Genomic DNA, 23,212 nt, shown 5'->3' with positions numbered 1-23,212 from the left:
CCACTGCTTAGGCCAAATACTAGGGTTTCTTTCCTTCGTTCTTTTTTTTCCTTTTTAAGGAAAAGTAAATTAAATGCAAATGGAGTGAGCTTTTTTATTTTTTAAATATTTTATTTATTTATTCACTCATGAGAGAGAGAGAGAGAGAGAGAGAGGCAGAGACACAGGCAGAGGGAGAAGCAGGCTCCATGCAGTGAGCCCGACGTGGGACTCGACCCCAGGTCTCCAGGATCACATCCTGGGTCAAAGGGGGCGCTAAACCGCCGAGCCACCCAGGCTGCCCCTGGAGTGAGCTTTCTATACCTAAAACTTAATGGAATTGCCTCTAGAAATCCGAAGTCTGAGAGGTTCATATTTTAAAAATTAAAAAGAGGGACACATAAATGGCACAGTCAGTTAAGCAACCAGCCAACTCTCAGTTTCAGCTCAGGTTGTGATCTCTGGATTCTGATATCAAGCCCATGTCAGGCTCTGCGCTTAGTGTGGAATCTGCTTAGGACTCTCTCCCTATCCCTCCCCTATTCCCTATGCACGTATTTTCTCTCTTTCTCTCTCTCTCAAAATAAATAAATAAATCTTTAAAAAATTAAAAAGACCTAAGTCAGAATTACCAAGATCTTTCAGATCCACCTATTCTCAAGCATGTTTTCAGACTACAAAATTAAACGTTAGAGAGGGAAAAAAAAATAATTATAGCACTAAATTATGTAAGAGTAAAAAAATCAACTGGAGAAGGTAAATGTTTCTAACACTTATTTGTGCGTGACTCAGGCTGACACTTTGGAGAGAAGAATGTGACAGCTTACAAGAAAACAAACTCACTCACTCCCCCTTAATTTCTGAAGGCTCATGCAAGTCTGACAGGCCAACCACAGGGTGATCTCTCATGTGTATCATCCATGACAATTACAGCCTCAATAAAAATGTTCCCAAATTTTAATAAAGCCAATTGGTTTTCAGGAAATAGCTAGCTTAACATTTTCATATTTAAGAAAGCATATTTCAGAAATTAGTGAACTATTTTGTGCATCTAATTAAGACTGTCTAAATACTTATCTTAAGGCATCAAAAGAGGTACAAAATGAATGTTGTAGAGGATGACAACGTGAAATGAAAGGCTGGGTGCTAACAGTGGTTAGTGTTGGTGGCACAGGGAAAATGGCTGTGCTGAGCATCCTGCCTCTATCATCTTTGCTTTGGTTTGGTTTTCCTCTTCAAACAGCTATTAAGAATTCCTTATGAATTTTCAAAATGCTATGACTAAATCTGAGAAGGACTGATAAAAATCACAGCTCATTATAAGCATTTGAAATGATTTAAGGAAAATACAAGAGGCTTCAAAATATTTATCTTGCAACTTACACTGGAAATAATCTGTACCTGTCATTATATTAATTTGATAGTTGTCTAATATACGGTAAATCAGGCTACTATAGACACTTTCTCTTCTTCCCCATCATTGATTGTCACAAACAGAAGAAAAAAAAAGGAGAGTGCTAAGCAAGGAAATCTCTTTTTATTCTGAATCTCTAACCCCTAGCCAAACTCACATAAGCCAGAGAAAGCAGGAGGGAGGTGAAAAAGGGCTCTCCTGGGGGCTCCTCACAATTCCATTTCTAGCCAGTCCCAATCACTGTTTTGTTGCTCATGACACAACCCTGTACTAGTTTCTCTCTTCATTCAGAAAACCAATCACAATTACCTTAAAATTCACAGGTTTTTGTAGATGGGTATGGATATTTCACTATCATGTACTCCTAAATTGAAATAATTAACAACTAATCTGGGATCACAACCAATTTAAGAAGAGTATCTTCATCCAGTTCTTAAAACAAACTGTGCCTCTAATCAACAACAGTCATCAACTCAATCAACTATCTCCTACATGAATTTCATTATATTAAACATGAATAGAATTGTGTAGGTTTATGAAATGCGAAGGAAGCTCTTCTCTAAACAGTATTTACTGATAATGACAATCTTTTTTCATGCTAATAATAAAACAGAGTATTCTTACCTTAGGACAAAGCATAATAACGCATCCTCATTATCCTCTGTCTCCAAAGAAGAATTTACTTCTCAATATTGTTATGGTAAATAATTATCCTTTAGGGAACAATCCCACACTAGCACAAGATGCTCTGATAGGTCTTTCTCATCTCTCACTGCTATTACCGTATGACTACATGGCCATATCCATCAATCATGTTAGCAAACACCACCAAACCACAACGCTATTACATACAGCCAACAGATATTCTCAGTACTTTATAGTCACACTATTATCCATCTTTTATAGCCAGGCAATCAAACTGAACATGACAAGATTTCAGAGAGACAGCTAATGATAATGTAAGTTTTCTAGTGCTAGAGGCAAGATGAACTTAATTCATTCAAGAAATGTTGGTAACTTCAATCTTTTACTATAGTTTATACGTTCAAATTCAATGAGAATATTTTTAAACTATAAGAAATACTTTTAAATTACTTATTTTTACTTTTAAAGTAACCTTTAGGGATCCGTGGGTGGCGCAGCGGTTCGGCGCCTGCCTTTGGCCCAGGGCGCGATCCTGGAGACCCGGGATCGAATCCCACATCGGGCTCCCGGTGCATGGAGCCTGCTTCTCCCTCTGCCTATGTCTCTGCCTCCCTCCTCTCTCTCTCTCTCTCTCTCTCTCTCTCTGTGTGACTATCATAAATAAATAAAAATTAAAAAAAAATAAATAAATAAAGTAACCTTTAAGTTAGTTTGATAGCTTCTCACATACCATTAGAAAAATAATTTGCCATATAAATCAAGTAATGTGCATACATACATATTATAGTGCTTAATTCTTATTTCTTAAATTATACAGCATGAATTAAAAATCAATATTCTTAGATCAAACTTCACTCAAATTAACAAGGCTGAAATACACATAATTTTCCCAAAGGTTTGAGGGCACCCCCTGGTGGCAGATTCTTTGGAGAAAAAAAAATGCATTAGTAGAAAACAAGTACTATTACAAGGAAAATATCTTTTTAAAAAATTGGCCAAGTTCTACTTCCTCAAAAACTCAGTTATTTCAAGCAATATCCAATGTAGAAAAAATTCAAAATGTGATCAAAGAATGTTGAGATATCTCTGAAGTTCCCTGTGAAAAGATCTGACCAGCAGCAGCTTCCAGGTAGTAGCAAGACCAGCCAACATGTCCATCGCAGAAGGAACCTGAGAGATGACCTTGTTCAGTAGAGAAGAAAACCTTCTAACCACCAGGCACACATATTGACTAAGCATTTGAAATGTGGCCAGTGTGATTGAGCAACTGAATTTCATATTTTATTTTACTTTAAATAGCCATATATGGCTTTGGCTATGGTTTGGACAACACAGATCAAGTCCTACTTGCCTACTGCTACTCCACTGCAGAGAAAGTCACCAGAGCAATCTAAGGAAGATTCAAAAGTTTCCAGACATTTAGAACTGGATGGTATAAATATATATGACTAAATCTGTACCTTTTTGGGAATTTTTAGTGCAGCTAATTTAATTCAACTGCACTGAACTACTTTTGGTAACTGCAATTCATTTTACAATACAGATGAATTTGGAAATGGTCAGATATTCCTTTTGAAATAATTTTGACTTTATAGCGTATTATTTTAGGTTGTTAATATTCTTTATTCATCCCTTTCTTGTTATCTCAAAGGAAAAGCAGAAGATAGTAACAACTGCTATAGCATTTAGCCACACCAAATAAAATGGATTAAGAGTTCAGGCACAGTTATCACCTGGGGCATTCATTCTTCTCTTACATGTAGAAAATAAAAAGGTAAATGGGTCCCTGAACTGCAGATTAGCTGAGCTCAGGAATCCAAGAAAGAGAACAGCCCAGGAGGCCCCATCTCTACTTTATGCTTAACTTTAGTAGTATCTTGCTATTTAGTTCAAACACCTAATGAGCACTCAGTTTGTCTGGGACATCATATTGAGCACTGCAAGGAATAAAAAGACAGACAATGCAAAGTCTCTATCCTCTAGAAATTCACTACCTTTTGGGGTAAAAATGTCATATAAATAACTATAAGGGTTGTGTGTGCTGGCCTCACCTTTTCTAACACCAACTGCCAATCTCAAATGGTCAAGTATCATTTTACACACTAATTCCTATTCTGTTAAGAAATTGTGGCTTAAGACCTTACATTTGTGTGTTGATTTACTTTCCTTGAATATCTTTGAAGTTAGTTCAAGAAACATTTTTTGAGTGCCAGTCATAAGCTAGAAAACACTAAGATGCCCTGAAGAAGTTCAGCATCTGAAGAATGTAGACATTTTATAGACAGATCATGTGTTATGTGACAAGTACACGGAGGTACCACTGTGAGCACAGAGAGGAGTTTTTAGTAGATACTGTGAAGACAGGAAAGAGTTCCTGAAGGAGATAAAGATTGCTGAGTCTGGACAGGTGGATTAAGAGTAAGTTAACAGCGTGTCAGAGAATCATAACCAACAGTCATCAGAGTATCAGGTTTGGAGCAGGAAAGTGGCCAGAAATGATGCTGGAGAAGTGGCAGAGGCAAGGCCATGGAATACTATAAATATCACCCAAGAGAGCTGAGAATAGATGAGGTGCCACATAAGGTTTGAAGATATATGCTTCAGAGAGCTCAATGTGTGTGAGCACCGTGACGGATGGATTCGAAGGGAGCAACACTGAACACGGGTGTCAGCTGGACGACTGGCAATAATATACTGTCTGGGCCATTAAGACAGCACGTATTAGACAAGTCTAGTAGAAATAGAGGCGAGGCTCAAGAAGTGTTTAGGAAGTAAATTATGGTATCTCAATATAAGACACTGACAGAGAAAAAGAGCTGAAGATTCAAGTGTACTCTGCATTAAGTGGTACTGAAAGCTCTTGGCACTAAGCTAAGTGATAGGGACATAACAAAGAACAAATCAAATCATGGCTGAGGGAGATGAACAAGGAAAAAGTCCGTAACAGAAGTGACAGCTAGGCTGGACACTAAAAGATGAACAAGTATTAATCAGGCCTTTGGGAGAAGGGTGAGACCAGAAAAGATAGAGTAACATCTGTATCCTAAAGTACAATTCTATTTTGGAATTTAAGGAACAGAATAAAACTAGCTTTGAGATAACAAGAAAGAGATGAATAAAGAATATTGAAAACCTAAAAATAAAGGAACTGAAAAAAATTTACCTTTTAGATGATCTTAAATCCCTCTGAGGTGTGAAGTAGGAATAGACAAACAGAGTACACGTGAAGATTAGAAAACACTGTGAAGGTTCAGAACCAAAGAGTAATGCAGAAATATATACAAGATGGCAAAAAGAACCAAAGCCAAGGTAAGATCCAATAATAGGCACTCTCAGTAAGGCCTATCAAAAAAATTTATGATTTATCTCCTGCTTTCCTTCCTCTTTCCCTCCCTTCCTTTTTTTTTCTTTTTTCAGTTAAGAGCAAAGCAAACGGGTAGCCAGATGCTATCAGAGTTGGAAACTAGCAGATACTAAAGATCAAGGAGAATCAGATGAAAAAATAGACTATAGGTACCAGGCTGGGCAGGAAGAGAAAGGCAGGAGAGAGCCAACTGACTGCAACTGTTTTGCAAGGTGTGTTCCATGGAATACCAGCTACAAGGGAAATCCTAAGGGAAACAGAAAAAGATCTTGTTTATAAGTAAGTTTGGGGAAAATGTTTAATTAACCAAAAACTAAGCAGTTTCTTTCCTGTAAGACTCCTCAGAACTATTCCCAGTAGGAGGATATACTATGCAGCATAACAAGTTGACCAGTCAACCTTTTATTCACAAAGAATGTGAGCAACACAATCTGGGAAAACAGTGGCCTAGAAGAAAAGAGACAAGAGCAGCAGACTTAAACAGAGTACAGTAGGAATTCGTGAATAGAAATCCAGGAGGCTACGGTAAGAGAGAAGTTCTACTCAGAGAAGGCACTGGCCCTGGGGATAACCAGATCCAAACCGTGATCATACATGGTCATACAGGTTGACACAAGAGCGGGTCTCACATACAGACTTGAGTCAGACTAGTACTAGTTGATAACTAGTGTCATCAATGTGACTATCAACACCAAAGTTGCTCAAGTTGATGTCAGTAACAGTGCTGAGAGAAAAAGAGGTGTCAAAGATGGACAGATAACAAAGGAAGAGTGGACATAACCAGATGGCAAAGGATTCAAAGGAACAAAGGTTGTTAAACATTGTGTGTGCCCTCATGAAGTCAGTGTGTTTAACTGATGCCAGATCTAAGGCCAGAGGCCACTAAAGGCATCTTTTTTCTGGAGAATTTTTCTTAGTTTCTCTTCTTTGTACCTAACTTCAAATCTTTGAACTTACTGAGCCTCCCTAGCTTTATTCAACTGGTTTGTATGATGATTCTGCCCCTTTCCCTAATCATTTCTAGCTAACCTTATGTCTGGGTGGTATGTTTGACTTGGTTCCTCTCTATGTACTTTAAGTCAAGGCTGACTACAATGGCATGCACCACAGTGCACAGGTTAAAAATGAGACCCACTTCAGCTCAGGTCTACAAGTATCATCCTGGGTTTTCACAGATCTAGGACAGGGTTAAACAATTCAACAATGTAGTAAGGATAAGCACTGGGTGCTGGGGAGAAAACCAATTCCTTAACTTCAGAGGAGGAAAAACTACCACTCAGAAAAGCTCCTTCAGCTAAGATAAAAAGTTGAGGGCCAGCTACTATTCAAGATGTTTAAATAAAATGTTAGAGTAGAGCAGTCATTCTCAAACTTTCATATACATCAGAATTAACTGAGGGCTTGTAAAAACACAGACCCCTGGGCCTCACCCCAGCAGTTTCTAATTCAGTAGGTCTAGGATGGGGCAGGAGAATTTACATTTTTAACAAGTTCCAGGTGATGCTGTCTGCTGGCTGAATCAGGGACTGTACCTTGAGAACCACTGCAGTAGAGTAGGGTTTCTTGATCTTGGCAATACTGACCTTTTGGGGTAGATAATTCTGTTATGAGGAGTGTCATCCTATTCACTGTAGGATGTCTAGAGCCTCTACCTACCAGAGACCACTAGTACCTCCCTCTCAGTTGTGAGAACGAAAAATTGCCAAATGTCCCCTGGGAAGCAGAATCATTCTTGAATGAGAACTATTGCAACCCACTATAGTAGTTAAGAGCTAAAACTGGAATGAGAGGCACCTGGGTTGAAATCCTGTCTTTATCACTTGAGCAAGTTACTTAAACTCTTAATTCTTGGTTTTCAATTATTTGTAAAATGGAAATGTTGATGGTGTTTACCTAATAGGGTGATAATTAAATAAGATAGAACATACCACTTACACCTTACTTAGTACATAGTCCCAATTACAAGGACCACCACTGTCACTACCACAGATAACCAATAGGGTGTTACAGCAAACACTGAGGAGATCAAGTACCTGGGGGACCTTGGAGAAGAGGTTAAGTTTAAGAGGAGATAGGGCTAAGCCTGGAATGGGTAAGAGTTTGCAAGTGAACTGAAACTGAAACATCTGCAACTTAAGCTGTCTAAGCTATCGTCCAGAAGGAAAGGATTATAAAGGAAGAAGACAGATGTCAACTATGAGGAAAGAGGTTGAGTATTTGCTGCTCAACCAGTGAGCTGTGAGGTAAGTACTTTTAACAATCCATTCCCAAAGGAAGATGCCTTTGTGCTAACAGACTGAATGCCTATGTCCTCCCTAAATTTGTATGTGTTAAAACTTTTTCTTATGTGATGGTATTTGGATGTGGAAACTTAGGAAGGTTATTCAGGTCATGAAGGTGAAGATGCCATGAATGGGATTAGTGCCTTAAAAAAGTTCTTTCTGCTTTGTGAGGACATAGCAAAAAGCCATCTATGAATCAGCAAGCACAGTCTCACCAAACACCAAACCTGCCCACCCCTTGATCTTGGACTTGATAGCCTGTAGTTTTATGAGAAATACATTTCTGTTGCTTATAAGCCACCCAATCTATTGTATTCTGTTCCTAGCAGCCTGAATGGACTGAACCACCTTGTTTATCTCTTAGCTGGGCTTCCCAGGGCTGAGGTGGATTAGACCGATATCATTACTTGGGACTTCATTTGAAAATATTCCATATTTCACTATACTAGAAATAGTTCTTGTTGCAGAACATGACTTTTTATAGTGCTTTTAAAGTAATCAAAGAGCATCTGAGGCAACAAGGTACTATGCCACTAAGCTTACTAAAAGCTTCTTTAACATTATAAAGAATAATTGCTCAGACAGCTTAGACCCTCACTGCTTCATGCAGTTAATCATTACCTGTCATTGCCATAGCAATAAGTTATGGGTATGTACTTTTCACAACTCGTACCAACAGTAAAATATGGAGAAGATTATTATTAGCTCAGTTCTCATTAGATGCAGCTACGATGCAACACTGGCACTAATGAAATACTCCCTGCATCAAGAGGACAATGAATCTATCTATCTATCTAGCAATTTTAAAGATTTTTATTTATTTATTCATGAGAGACACAGAGAGAGGCAGAGACATAGGCAGAGGAGAAACCGGCTCCCTGAAAGGAACCTGATGCGGAACTCAATCCTAGGATCCTGATCATGACCTGAGCCAACGGCAGATACTCAACCACTGAGTCACCCAGGTGCCCCACAATGGACCTATTTAGCCCTCATTACCTAGTTTATTGCATTGATGATAAAGACTACACATTGAAAACAGTACATAAATTTGAAAAACAGATTTACATTCTATTTTATTTCCTCTTATTTTTATCTCAGATACTATATACCACAAAAATCCTTCTGGTTGTTAAATATGAGATCTTACATGTAAACAAAAGCGTGAGCAGATTCCTAAAAGAAATATAGTAGGAGCATAAGAAGAGTAAATGTAAATTAATTTAGCAGGAATTACAAATAAAGATATTTTGACCAACTGAATAAAAACAAAGCAAAATAAAAAACACTTCAAACTAGTTGATAGAAATTTAATCACAAAAGATTAAAACACGAAATTATTATCACCCCTTTAACAGAGTAAATTTCTGTATAAGAAAATCAATGCCACAGCAACATTTAAAAGTAATGGTTTCCATAGCTATTTGAACCAAATGATTAAGGTTGGAATTACAGGACACTAATGTATTAGCTTTATTTCATTATTGGAATAAAGAATTCTACTGAATGGATTTTCACTTTTGGCTATCTATATTTTCCATCCTCCTTGTCCTCTACATACATAAATACAACACATACAGTGTTTCACAAACACAAAATAACATCACTAACTTCATCAATGACCCACTCCATGGAAGGCTCAATTAAGACGGATTAGTAAGTTTATAAATAAAGCAAGATGCCTAGTTCCAACTGGAGCAATTAGCCCTATGGAATATGAGCTATTTAAAATAAATCATGAATTTGATACTCTCAAGATATGCTCTAAACCAAAAGTGTATCTTAACCAAACTAGGAGGGAAAGTCCACATATTTCATATGAGTCTAAAATTTAATATTTTAGTGACTATGATTAGCTAGCTCTCTTTTGGCTCCTACAGTTCTCATGAATTAAATTTAGTCAAAAGCTGTAAAGTAATGCAGACTTTATTGTTTCTAGAGACTGTGAGTCTCTAAGTCCAAAAAGGCTAAATTTCCACTGAACTCCAGTTTGAAAGCTAGAGAGATAAAGACATTAGCTGTAGTCTTATGAAGCATTCAAGGCTGCTTTCATTTGATTAGGAATTTGCTACAGGCTCTTTGTGACAAATATAACAAGGACACTTTAAATCTTTTAAGCTTTGAAGAAAGATCCAGAAAACAGATTAGCTATGAAGAATTGCATTTAGAATCGGAACCTAATGAGTAATGTGTTTGTATACATTCAGAAACTTATTTCTGCATTATTAAAAAAAAAAAAAAGGCTATTGTGGTCGCAATCTTTTTTTTTTTTTAAGATTTTATTTATTTATTCATAGACACACAGAGAGAGAGGCAGAGACACAGGCAGAGGGAGAAGCAGGCTCCATGCAGGGAACCCGATGTGGGACTTGATCCAGGGTCTCCAGGATCACACTCCAGGCTGCAGGCGGCGTCAAACCGCTGCGCCACTGGGGCTGCCCTGTGGTCGCAATCATACTGGTTATTACTTAAGGACATTTGCTCTTATTTGAAATGCGGATTGAAATGCTATGCCTTATATCACCATTTCCCAAACTCTTCTAGAAAACACTAATGTTCCATGAAATGTTTATAGAGATGGGAGGTGGGCAGTGGGGGGGGGGGGGGGGAGGGAATGTTTAGAGAGAAAGAAGAAAAAAATCCTGTAATATTTTTGTCTTAAAATTTTTAACAGAGAAAAACATACTAAACACATGTGACATAGTTACTATTAGATAAGTTGCCCTTAAGAGTATGTCCTGCTCCAGAAAGCCAGGAGTCCACAAGATACCCCTTATACACAAATGTATTGATGTTTAAGTGATACACAAACATGCTGATATATTTTAGGCTATTTAATGAGAACTGATTTATGCTATGATTTTTGCCTAATAATTTAACATACTTTAACTTTTTGTCACATAATAAACATATGAATCAAAACTTAACAATTTCTTCCAGCTAACAATTTTTCTTATGTATACATGATATATGTAAGATGAACTTTTTCTATACTACAATCTATTCAAATACAAGCTTATATTTGTTTTTCTACTAATGTTATATCAATCATTATAATTTTTAAAGTTCCTAATAATTAAATTTTAAGGTAGTGCTCACACGAGTTCAAAATATTATTTTCATTAAACTCAAGTATAACAGTATATCCTTCAATTTTTGAGGCAATAAATTCTGGTGTACTTATCTTTACATTTTTTAATTACTTATGAAGAACTGTGAAGGAAAAGACAACTTAGGCATAATTTGCTCCATTTAGTTTACATCCTTCAAAACTCAGTAAGACCCCCATTTATCTTTTAAAATTAAGTAACACATAAGCAAAAATTCAAGTTCATTACCAATGGATGTAATTTTACACATCCACATTTATGGGGAAAAAGGCATCCAGCCTTTCTCTGACAAGTCATAGGATACCAGCTGATAGGATAAAACACATATATTTCAATAACTACAGCAAAAGTAAAAGATGCACAATCTCTGAGATATAATAAATAATTTATTTCATATGTATGACTTGAGGTATATACTTCATGCTGTATTTACTTAAAACCAAAACAAATACAAAAACTGCGGTATCCAAAGAAGATTACTAGCCTAATCACAGCAACAAAACCTTTCTACTTTAAAATGTTTTTCCAGGGCAGCCCCGGTGGCGCAGCGGTTTAGCACCGCCTGCAGCACAGGGCGTGATCCTGGAGACCCTGGATCGAGTCCCACGTCAGGCTCTCTGCATGGAGCCTGCTTAACCCTCTGCCTGTGTCTCTGCCTCTCTTTCTCTCTGCATCTCTATGAATAAATAAATAAAATCTTTAAAAATAAATAAATAAATAAAATGTTTTTCCATGTTTTATCTGTAAATGTCTTCTTTCTTGTATCCTCTCATTCTCTTTTAGAAGTCACAGATGTAATAATAATAATAAAACTCTCATTTTGTTATTTATGGCAGCCTTTATAAACCAACAGAAGTGAGAAAATAAAAGGCCTAGTCATTCCTATCTTTTCTATTCCAGACATAAAACTAAACATGGAAATGAAAATAGAATGGTCACTAAAAACTTTAGGTTTCCTTTCAACCAGCTAATCCATTTGCTGAAAAAGCCTGCTACACAAATCAGTTTTAGAATTTAAAATTTTTATACTGAATAAATTAACATTCACATTTATTGTGAAGTACATATTCAACAAATACTATGGTTTAATGAATATTTATAAAGCAAACATCCATTTTTTTTTTTAACTACCACCCAAGTCCAGACCCAGAAGTCAGGATCACAGAAACAGAAGTAATCTCTCTGAACATACCATCCCATCCCCACAGAAACTTTAATATGTCATGTGAATTACACAAGTTAACTCACTGATGATGAAAAGAAATAGTGCCATAGGTGTTGCAATATAGAAATATTTAAACCAGCTCTAAAATGCATTAACAGAGGACCTTTTTTTAATATATAATGTGTTTTTGTTAAACTTTCCTATGGAAAAAATCACTAGTAATAACAATCCATTTAGAATATAAATTATTGAAGTGCTTGAATTTAATTTTGTGGAACACTACACAGAAGGGCCATAAAACACAGATTATTTGTTCCTAGCACTTCCAACATCTGGCAACAAGGAAGATCAATATTAGCACTCAAGATGCAAAATATACTAAGTAAAGGCCATTTCAACTCACTAGCATCCAAATATTTAAGTACAAATTACAAAATAACAGATTGACCTCTGATCTTTACTGGGCTCTGACAAAAGTAAAAATTTACTTTCATCCAAAGTAAGTATGTTCACATAGCAGGATTAGCAGGATTCTGGATCTCTTACCTCTTGTACTAGATACTAGTATATAAGTACTATATCATGGCACGACATTAAACAACTGTGGATATTAATACCTCCTGTTCTAAAAGTTCAGTTACAAAACTAATACGCATAGAACTAGCCAAAGCAAGGTTTTAAGGAGATAAATTTAAACAGCCCCAAAAGACAGAACATAAAGACTCCTAACTCGGGGAAACGAACTAGGGGTGTTGGAAGGGGGGAGGAGGGCGGGTGTTGGAGGGGAATGGGTGACGGGCACTGAGGTGGACACTTGACGGGATGAGCACTGGGTGTTTTTCTGTATGTTGGTAAATTGAACACCAATAAAAATTAAAAAAAAAATAAACAGCCCCAAAATAAATTTAACTTTTGCAATTAAAAATTAAAATTGATATGATGTTAAATTTGAACTTCATTTTTTACCTTAGCAAAGCAAGGCATGCAGAGTTCAATGTGACATTTAAGTAAACAATTTCCAAATACTGCAAATAAGCAATATTTAAGAATCCCTTTTAAAGAACCACTCCTACTCTAAAATGTGAACACAGATAATGCAAAGCAAATAATTTATCACTTAAAACCTAGCCAAACAATTGTTTCCCTTGCAGTAAAGATCTCCATTTCCTCCTCCAATCCCACTAACACACACATCCTTAACCACTGTGAACCTGGCCAGTGTTATCTTTGTGGGCTGTGAAGTGGTAAAGATTTGTATTAATATCCTTGGAGATTTGATGGACAGAAAAACACACAACTGTATTAAACATCCAAGGACTTCCATTAAATACACTGATGACAATGGAATAACAGTCATAGGGAAGAATATCCTTGAGTCTCTAGATATGCTTTCCACGAACAGATGTCCTTAAATCTCTAACAAATGATTTATCAATTTGATGGAATATTATATAACCATTAATATTAAAGCTGATAAAGCTATGGAACAGTCTTATATCCTAAAACATCTTTTTTTTTTTTTTTTTTTTTTTTTTTTATGATAGTCAGAGAGAGAGAGAGAGAGAGAGGCAGAGACATAGGCAGAGGAAGAAGCAGGCTCCATGCACCGGGAACCTGATGTGGGATTCGATCCTGGGTCTCCAGGATCGTGCCCTGGGCCAGAGGCAGGCGCCAAACTGCTGCGCCACCCAGGGATCCCTATCCTAAAACATCTTAAGTACACGTTTACATCTAGATATGACTATAAAATACTAAATATAAGTGCAAAGACTTGAAGAAAATAAGAAATGAATATTTGGTACAATATTACGGACTCCTCCAACCATCTGTATGTTTACAAAGTAAATAAAAATCAGAAGGTCAAAAATGCAATGCCTCCTCTCTCTAAAGAACTATAAAACTATCATCAGCACCTTGGTAATCACTTCATATTTATGGTCTATCCTAAACACACCAAAATTTGCTATATATTACCTTTCTGGGCAAGGTCACCTGATAAAGGGGAAACAAGGTCCTGTCTGAGTAGTTTGATTAAGAGAGAAAAAAATGACTGTTTTACCTCACAGCAAGGTGTCAGAGGTATTTTAACCAATAGCATGTCTTACTGCCATTGTCAAGCGTCAAATTTAACATTACTTTTTACCAAAATCAACAATTGTGTCCGATTTAAACCCAGAAAAATCATAAAATGCAAATAGACCATGTATAAATTACAATTTAAGTGACAAAGATGATACCAGTTTGGTCAACTTTGAATAAAAAATTTTATCTCTGTAAGAGGAAGAGATATAGATTGAAGGATATTCTGATACAGGCATAAGCCTTCTATTACTTACTTTATGCCTGCCATTAAGCAATATATGGGTCAAAAGCTTGATAAGAGAACTCCGAAATTACTGGTCCTACCTCAAAATCCAAAACTGGTTTGGATTCTGTTAATATGATTATAAAAATTGCCCTTCACATTTAACTCCTTGCAGAAATTAATAAGCTGACCCTAAAATTCACAAGGAAATGCATAAGATCCAAAATGGGCAAAACAAACCAGAAAAAGAACAAACTTGGAGGACTCACACTTCCCAGGTTAAAAGTTACTTCAACGTTTAGTAATCAAGACTGTGTGATAGTGGCATAAAGATAAACATATAGACGAATGAAACAGAATTGAGAGGATAGATAAATGTTTATAGACAACAGGTTTTTCAAAGAATGCCAAGAAAAGTCAATAGGGATAGAAGAGTCTTTTCAACAAATGGTTCCAGGACAACCAGATATCCACATACAAAATAATGAAATCAGATCTCTACCTTGTACAATATATGAAAATTAAAAAAAAAAAAAATTAAAAAAAAAAAAAAAGAAAATTAACACAAAATGGGTACTCATTTGCAAAACAATATAAGTGGACCCCTAATTCATACCATATACATAAATTAATTCGAAATGGGTCATGGACCTACATATAAGAGCTAAAACCATAAAATTCTTAGAAGTAAGCAACAGAGTGCATCCTTGTGACCTCAGATTAGCTTCTTAGATATGACAAAAATAGAAACAAAAAAATTAGAATTTATCAAAATTAAAAATTTATTTGCTTCAAAGGACCTTCAAGAAAATGAAGAGACAACTATATATAAATCAGGAGAAAATATCTGCAAAAACATATATCTGACAAGGAACTTATGACTTAAAGGACACACAACTCAATTAAAAAAACCCAATTTTTAAAAAGATGTGAATGACTATTTCTCAAAAGAAGATGCATAGATGGCCAATAACCATATGAAAAGATGTTCAACATCATTAGTCATTAGAGAAATGCAAATCAAATCACAATGAGATACTTCTTCACACCAACTAGAATGGCTAAAATCAAAAGGAGACACATTAAAATAAAATAAAATTTAAAAAAAGGAGACACATTAACAAGAAGGGTGTGGAAAAAAGTGGAATCCTTGTGTAATTCTGGGAAGATGGTAAAATAAGCCAGGCACTTTAATAAACAGTTTGACGGTTCCTTAAGATATGAAGTTACCACATAACCAAGCAATTCCTAGGTATATATTCAAGGGAAGTGAAAAAAATATGCCTGTATAAAAACCTATAAATAAATGTTCACATCAACATTAATGGTAATAGCCAAAAGGTGGAAACAACACAAATATCCATCAACTGATGAACAGATAAACAATATGTTGCATACTCATACAATGGATTATTATTCAGCAATAAAAAGGTATAAAGTATTGACACATGCTGCAACACAGATGAACCTTACAACATTGTGCTAAGTGAAAGTAGTGCATTTATTATGTATGTGCATATTTCCTTTAACTATTTCTCCTCTATACATTTTACACTCAACCACCCAAATACTATGTCCTCTGTAATATCTGCCCCATGACTGAAAATAAAAATCTTTTCCCCTTCCATGACACACTAGACTCTATCAGACCATTTCTTCCACTCTGCCTAATTATTACAGTCATCTATGGACATGTTCAGGGTTCCCTGCTTTCTGATGATAAGACTGTTGATCAATTCTGCATCTTTAATAAAAAGATGGCTTAATATATAAGGGTGTTCAGTGTTCTTTAAGGAATAAACATCATTACAATAAAAAGAACACAGACTTTACATCCATCCAACTCTTGATCTTAGCTCAGGTCTTGATCTCGGGGTTGTGGGTTTAAGCCCCATACTGGGCATGGAGCCTACTTAAAACACACACACACACACACACACACACACACACACACACACAATTTAAAGTCTAAGAGTACTTCATGTATTCAATGAATGGTTACTGGTCACCTATTTTGTGCTGGAACTCAACTAAGCTCAAATCTAGATCTCCCAACACTTCACTGGTAAATTCATTCAATATCTTTATAATATCGATCAAGTTACTTAAGCTCTAAATCTACTTCCCTTTCTAAATTGAATGTGCTATCTACACAAGTGTTTGAGGACTAAATTCAATATTATATTCCTTTTCATACATATCTTCAATAAATGCAATTTCCTTTTTTACTCCTTTCCTCAAAAAAATAGCTGAACACATTGCTTTTGGTCTATGAAAAAATGTAGTAGAGGATATATCCAGGAAAAAAAATGATCTCAAACTTTAAAGCAAATTAATTTCAAATTTATAACATATTATAAACCTCATGTTTTATTAGTAAAATTACCTAGAGTCTGAAAAGTAATGTTACTTAAATTGCAGGGCTCTCATTCTCACACTACAGTTGCTAGAAAATTACTTTATCCTAACCAAATCTGTTTTTCCAAGAGGCTTAAATATCTTACAGGAACACTTTCTTAGGCAACAAATTTAGCAAACATAGTAAGTCCTTATTCTCTGCAGAAGATACCGTACAGAAGATAATGCTTTATGTGTTAATTAGAGTTTCCAAATGAGATGTCCTCTATTTTTGAATTTCCATGCAAATTTTTATTTATTTATTTATTTTATTTTTTAAATTTTTATTTATTTATGATAGGCACACAGTGAGAGTGAGAGAGAGTGAGTGAGAGTGAGAGAGAGAGAGAGAGAGAGAGAGGCAGAGACACAGGCAGAGGGAGAAGCAGGCTCCATGCACCAGGAGCCCGACGTGGGATTCGATCCCGGGTCTCCAGGATTGCGCCCTGGGCCAAAGGCAGGCACCAAACCGCTGCACCACCCAGGGATCCCCCCCACTTTTTAAATTTATTTTTATTTATTTATTTATTTATTTATTTATTTAAAGGTTTTATTTATTTATTCTAGAGAAAGAGGGAGAGCATGGAGATGGAACAGAGGGAGAGGGACAAGCAGACTCCACACTGAGGATGGAGCCCAAAGCAGGTTTTATCTCTGGATCCTGAGACCATGATCTGAGCTGAAACCAAGAACCTGAGACTTAAACAACTGAGCCACCCAGGCGCCTCTCCATGCAAATATTTAAATTTATCTTGTGGCACTCCCTCTTTGCCTTGCTTTATTCTTCTAAAACTACTATGAATGTGGAATTCTTGCCCATAGAAAATGGTATACTAAATGACTACAATCCTGAGGAAAATGATTTTACAGCATAAACCCAGGGCTATAATTTTGTGCCCACTGACCTAACCATCTGATTTCTGGGAATCACTTAAAGAAACAGTATCAAATTTGGGAAAACACACACACACACACACACACACACGTATATGTGTATATGTATGTGTGTGTATATGTATACCTACATATACATACATAAAGATGTTACTACAGTGTAAATGAGAATAGAGTAAAACTGGATGTGACCTAGATTTTTTTTAATATATATATTTTTAAAGATTTTTTTTATTTATTCATGAGAGATACAGAGAGAGAGAGAGAGAGGCAGAGACACAGGCAGAGGGAGAAGCAGGCTCCACGCAGGGAGCCCGACATGGGACCCGGGATCACACCCCAGGCTGCAGGCAGCACTAAACCACTGCGCCACCAGGGCTGCCCGACCTAGATGTTTCTAGTCATAAAATATCATATAGCTATTAATAATGCTGACGATGGTACAAAAATTTAACAAGGTATTATGAGAGATTAAAGCCAAATCAAAATTAGTTCCTAAAACATAAATATAAGAGGAAATATTTTTTGCAAAGTAGAAGGTAATAATCATGTTAGTGTAACAGATTCATGGGTATTTTTCTTTCAATTTTTATACACATATTATTTTCATAGTTAAAGAAATAAGCGTACTTTTACCTTATCCCAGAAATCAACCAAAGCTGTAAAGTCCCATTTCTTAGAATATGCCACATTGTATTTCAGAATAGCATCCTATGGAAAAAGCATAAACAAAACTTCATGATATAATCAAGTAAATTATCTGTGAATAGCCTTTCTCCTTTATGAACTACTTCCAGTAAACTTCTTAATCAGCATTAAGCTTCCTCCTGCCATTGGCTACTCCACATCAGTAGCGATGAACAAACAGAATACACACTAATTTATTATTCACTTAAGAAAAATGAGATTAGGAAGGTCAAGCAATAGGAAAAAAATATCCTAACTCTTAACAGTTGCATTATAAACAGAGGTGATACACTCTCAAAACTGGATCTTGGAGATAAAAAAATTTAAATATCATAATGATTATTGGCTATCAATAGGTTCATACTATACATGCAAATATATAGTGTTTTTGCAGTATTAAAATTTCATGAGAAGAGTAAATTAGGAAAAATGTCTAAAAGGCTTCCCAGGAGAGATGGAAATAATGAAAAAGAGATTGATAAACACTGCCCTAGGGCATAAAATGGTCTTTTTTCCCCTTATTTTCAGCTATTGTTATAAGCTACATATAAAAAGTTGTCTTCCCCCAGCTGTTCACATAAATTATACATTTATGAAGGCAAGAAAAGTCAAAATAGCACGCCATCTACTGGTATAATATTTAACTTACTAGGCAGTACCGTATTCTTGGTTAACAGTGATAAAAACAAAACAGGCCCCAAATGGAGTCACTTATGCTAAGCCGTACTTCACCAGAGACTTATTTTAATTACAATTCCAGCCTATCTCAAAAATGGAATCTTAAACCAGTCAATGAGGTATCACTTGGTCAGCACTAGTTAGTTCATCAGCCTGATAGAACTCTCCCATCCCCTAAAGGAAAATGACTGCCACAACCAATCTATTTTTTCCTAGTGTAACTTAGTTGCTTCCACTCCCTTCTGCCTATTAAAGTCTTTTGTTTTGTATAGCAGCTTAGAATGTCTTTCCTTCTGCTAGATAAGACCCTGCCTAATTCATAAATTGTTGAATAGAGCCAGTAAGATCTTTAAAATTTACTCAGATGAATTTTATTTAATACCTGAGTGGGGGTATGCATAAGAAAATCTATTAGATATGCAGAAAGAACTATTTCAGTTGACCCAGGAACAACACAAGGAATGAAAATCTGCCTTTAACTTTTGATTCCCAAAAAACTTACCTAGAATAGCCTCCTACTGACCAGAGCCTGATAACATAGTCGATTAACACATATTTTGTATGTTAAATGTATTATATACTGTATTCTTACAATCAAGTAAGCTAGGTAAAAGAAAATATTAATAAAATTATAAAGAAAATACATTTATAGTACTGTATTATCTTAAAAAGTCTGCATAGGAGACTGGCTCAGTTCAAACTGGTGTTGTTCAAGGGTCAATTGTACTTAAATTTTATTTCATCCTTTTAAATTTCTATTTTGGTTATATTTTATGATGTATATGTTATATTACTAAAGCAATAAATATAGAATTCACAAGCAACTATCTATATTTATAATATACATCTTCAATTTTTTTTACTCAAGGTGTAAGTTGAAAAAACACTGTTAAATTACTATAAACCTTCCAAATTTCCTCATAATTGAATAAGTTTTTTTTTAATTGAATAAGTTTTTAAAAATTAACTCTGAAAAATCCTTTGTGCCATATAACAATCACCAAGCACCTAGATTAAAAAGTAAACCAACAATATATACTATTTACTTGGATATCCAAGTTCCTTCAAAAATGAAAAGCATCAATCATAAAATAATATGGTAAAAAAGAAAACTGTTATTTTTCTCACAGCCACAATATAAAATTTTCCATTAAGAGAGAAATTATATTAAGGATTTTTTTTCCTAATTACTGGTATGTGATTTCAGAACCTCATATGAAGTATTAAATAGCAACATCAATAGGTAAGAGAACAATGCATACACTGCAACATACTGCTGATACACTCAACAAAATTGATGAATCTCAAAAATGTTCATTCTGAGCAAAAGAACCCAGATACACTAACATATATACTACGTGATTCCATTCATGTAAAATGTAAACTAATCTACAGTTAAAAAACAAAGAAAAACAAGAAGAAAGAAAAAGAAAAAAGCAAGTCAATAGTTAGTTGCCTGGGGACAGTGCAGAAAAGAGGAATCAGTCAATTGTAAAGGAGTTAAGAGGAAGCTCTGAAGGTGACAGAAATGTGCTGTACCTTGATTGTAGGGAGGCTTCATGGGTATATGCAGATGTTGAATTTCATTAAATTATATACTTTAAAAGCCTGCGTTTTATTTTTTTACATGTAAATCATTCCTCAAAGTTGGTAAGGAAGAACATTTTACAGTCTAACCTTTACACTCTAATTCTTTAAGTGGATTTTATAATTAGCATTAATTCCTAACTAACATTCACTTTTACTTTATCTTCAAATCTGAAAAGTAGCCTACCACAAGGTCTCCTATCATTAGAAAAACTGGATGCTATTCTGTATTCTCAGCTATCAACTTTAATTCATTATTCACAGTAAGCACAATTAGTTAAAGCACAAAGAAGTACATTCTTTGCAAATTACCAGACACATCAATTATAGAAATATTACTGTATAAATGGACATTAGGGGACACTATTCCTTTTTTAAACTTTTAACATCTCTAATCCCACTTAACTCAATATCAAATAAAAGCACCAAAGGGATTATTATATTCAGTAAGAGGGACTTAATGTTCCCCCCCATAGTGTCCTTTCAGCAAAAGAAATAATTACCAAAAGCAGAAAGAAAATCTCTGATGGATTATCCTGTTCTGTTGAACCTACCATAAATTAAACAAGAAAAGGAAATTCAGAGTAAAACAATTACCCCTTCTTAGTCACTGGCTCACTAACGAATTGCTAAAACGGTGAGTAGACAAGGTAATTTAGAACACTGATTATTCTGTGTTTATGTTTAAGAAAAAATATGAAAAATTTCAATAATCCTGCTTATAAGGCCATAGAACCTTAGACAGTGTTTCTCAAAAGGAGTATAGATAGTATTCTTGGGTGTCCTGCTTCCATTTTTTTAAGTTTTAATTGTGGTTTTGGATACAAAGGACAAAAGACAACAAAGTGTAGGAATGAAGCCTGGTGCTTTAAACAGATAAAAATGGTGAAAATTTTGAGCCACCATAAGATATACTGCAGTACAAGGCTGTCAAATTCTGCAGAACCTGAATCAAAGTGCTCATTATCATATTTATTTGCAAGCTGATGTTCTCCATACAGATTCCATCTTTGCATCCACCAACATCCACCATATGTGATTAATAAGTAGTAAAAATAAAATGAAGAATTTTTTTTCTTTATATTCTTTAAAGTTTTTCAGCATACTACCTTGAGGGTCAGATCAGTGATTAAAAAACTTTTATGCAAAAAAGGGATACTGAATGTAAATTGTTTCCATGGTAAAAATGAACACAATTCAAATGATGGTTCATAATGCTTAAAATGGAAAAAAATCAAATTGATATAGCTATAAATATGAAGAGTTTAGTTTTGTTTGTACATATACTACTATACTAAAAATAAGCAAATTCTAGCAGACCCTGAGAATTTCTTCCATTTAAAAGGAGTACATTACAAGATTGAGAAATACTGTCTCTAAAGAATGAAATTTCAAAATACATTACGGCACAACATACTAATGTTTTTCATATAGAGGAAAAAAAAGACAAATGGGAGCTACAGAAATATATAGAGCTTAAGAATAACTTAAGTATAAATAGAAAAATAGTATAAAACCTGAGACACTAACACAACAACTTAAGTCTCTCAAAGCAAATGAAACTCATTTTCACACAAATATAGAAAAATCTGTTATTGTTATAAAAGTTCACACGGCTATAATGCCAAAAATAAACATATACTCACCCATATTTTAGATATTAGAAAAAAAAATCTAATGATTGCTCGTATATTCTTAAGTGAAATATTCTTTAAAAAAATCAAAAAATAAATTGCCAAAATGTAAGATTAATAAATAATTAGACTGCTAGAAGCTATATTAACAGCAATACAAAACAGCATGTTTAATGTATATTTTAATCATTAGGAAACTGTTCCCTTTGGGCAAATATTGCTAGTCATAATTCTTTCCTCATTTACTTTTAAAGACATTTCAGAAACATGATAATTCTAAAAAATAAAGGAGAAGCTTGCTCTGAAGGAAATTGGATGGGGAAATCAAGAAACAAAGGTTTTATTCCAGGTTCTCCAAATTATTCTGTGTGGCTCCAGGCAAGTCATTTACAACTCTCAATTCTTCTACTCTTTTGCTAGTGATGGAGTAGAAACCAGGAACGTCTCTTAAGAAAGTTCCTCAGGAAGCAAGCACTTTGCATGCAAATAATGCTGTTAACCTGTGTCTATTAAAGATCAAAAAATGCCTTTAAGGGAGACACAAGGCCCCCATCTAAGAACTACAAACCAGAAGCAACAATAGCAAAATCAACTACCTTCAGGTTTTGGGGCCTTGTAAATTTGTTGAGAAGTGCAGTCTGAATGAGCTCCCACCGGCTCCCTGCAGTTCGCTCACCATTCTTTAAGGGAAAGGAAAAACAAATGAAATTATGCTAAGCTTTTTTGGATCACAGAATCAGAAGTCAAACAAGCACATACTAAATTTTCAGAGACTAAAAGAAATCTATTTTATGCTTACCTCATCTTCCACAGGGTACAAGTTTTGTTCTGAACAAGGCATCTTAACATGCTTGTTGTCCCACAAATCTTTGAAATGTGTTGGAAAAGGTTTAGGAACTTCTCCTGCTCGCAAAAGGTCTACCTGAAAGAGAGGGAAACAAGGAAACTGTAAGTGCATAAACCCTAAGCACACCTTCTACAAAATAATACAAAGAAAGCAGCCAAAACAAATGGCATTAAAATGCAGACCAGCTCTTCCATAAGAAATCTCAGAAGTCTTCTCCAGCTGTT

General features: G+C 35.1%; 1 protein-coding gene across 5 annotated transcripts in view; it reads right to left on the bottom strand.

Moving 5' to 3' along the window:
* Positions 1-23,212, bottom strand: part of PARG (poly(ADP-ribose) glycohydrolase) — a 117,202-nt gene that overhangs the window by 79,275 nt on the left and 14,715 nt on the right. For all 5 annotated transcript variants that reach the window (XR_005985907.1, XM_041742540.1, XM_041742541.1 and 2 more), the window contains exons 5-7: positions 22,941-23,063; positions 22,738-22,821; positions 18,192-18,266 (exon numbers count right to left, since the gene is read on the bottom strand). Coding sequence is in view for 4 of the 5 variants with exons in the window: in XM_041742540.1 (XP_041598474.1) it covers positions 18,192-18,266; positions 22,738-22,821; positions 22,941-23,063 (282 nt within the window). In the remaining variant the exon portion in view is untranslated. The remainder of the gene's footprint in view (positions 1-18,191; positions 18,267-22,737; positions 22,822-22,940; positions 23,064-23,212) is intronic.

This window comes from Vulpes lagopus, chromosome 2 (assembly GCF_018345385.1).
Source record: "Vulpes lagopus strain Blue_001 chromosome 2, ASM1834538v1, whole genome shotgun sequence".
In the NCBI taxonomy this organism is placed as follows: Eukaryota; Metazoa; Chordata; class Mammalia; order Carnivora; family Canidae; genus Vulpes; species Vulpes lagopus.
This window is presented reverse-complemented; position numbering and strand designations above follow the sequence as displayed.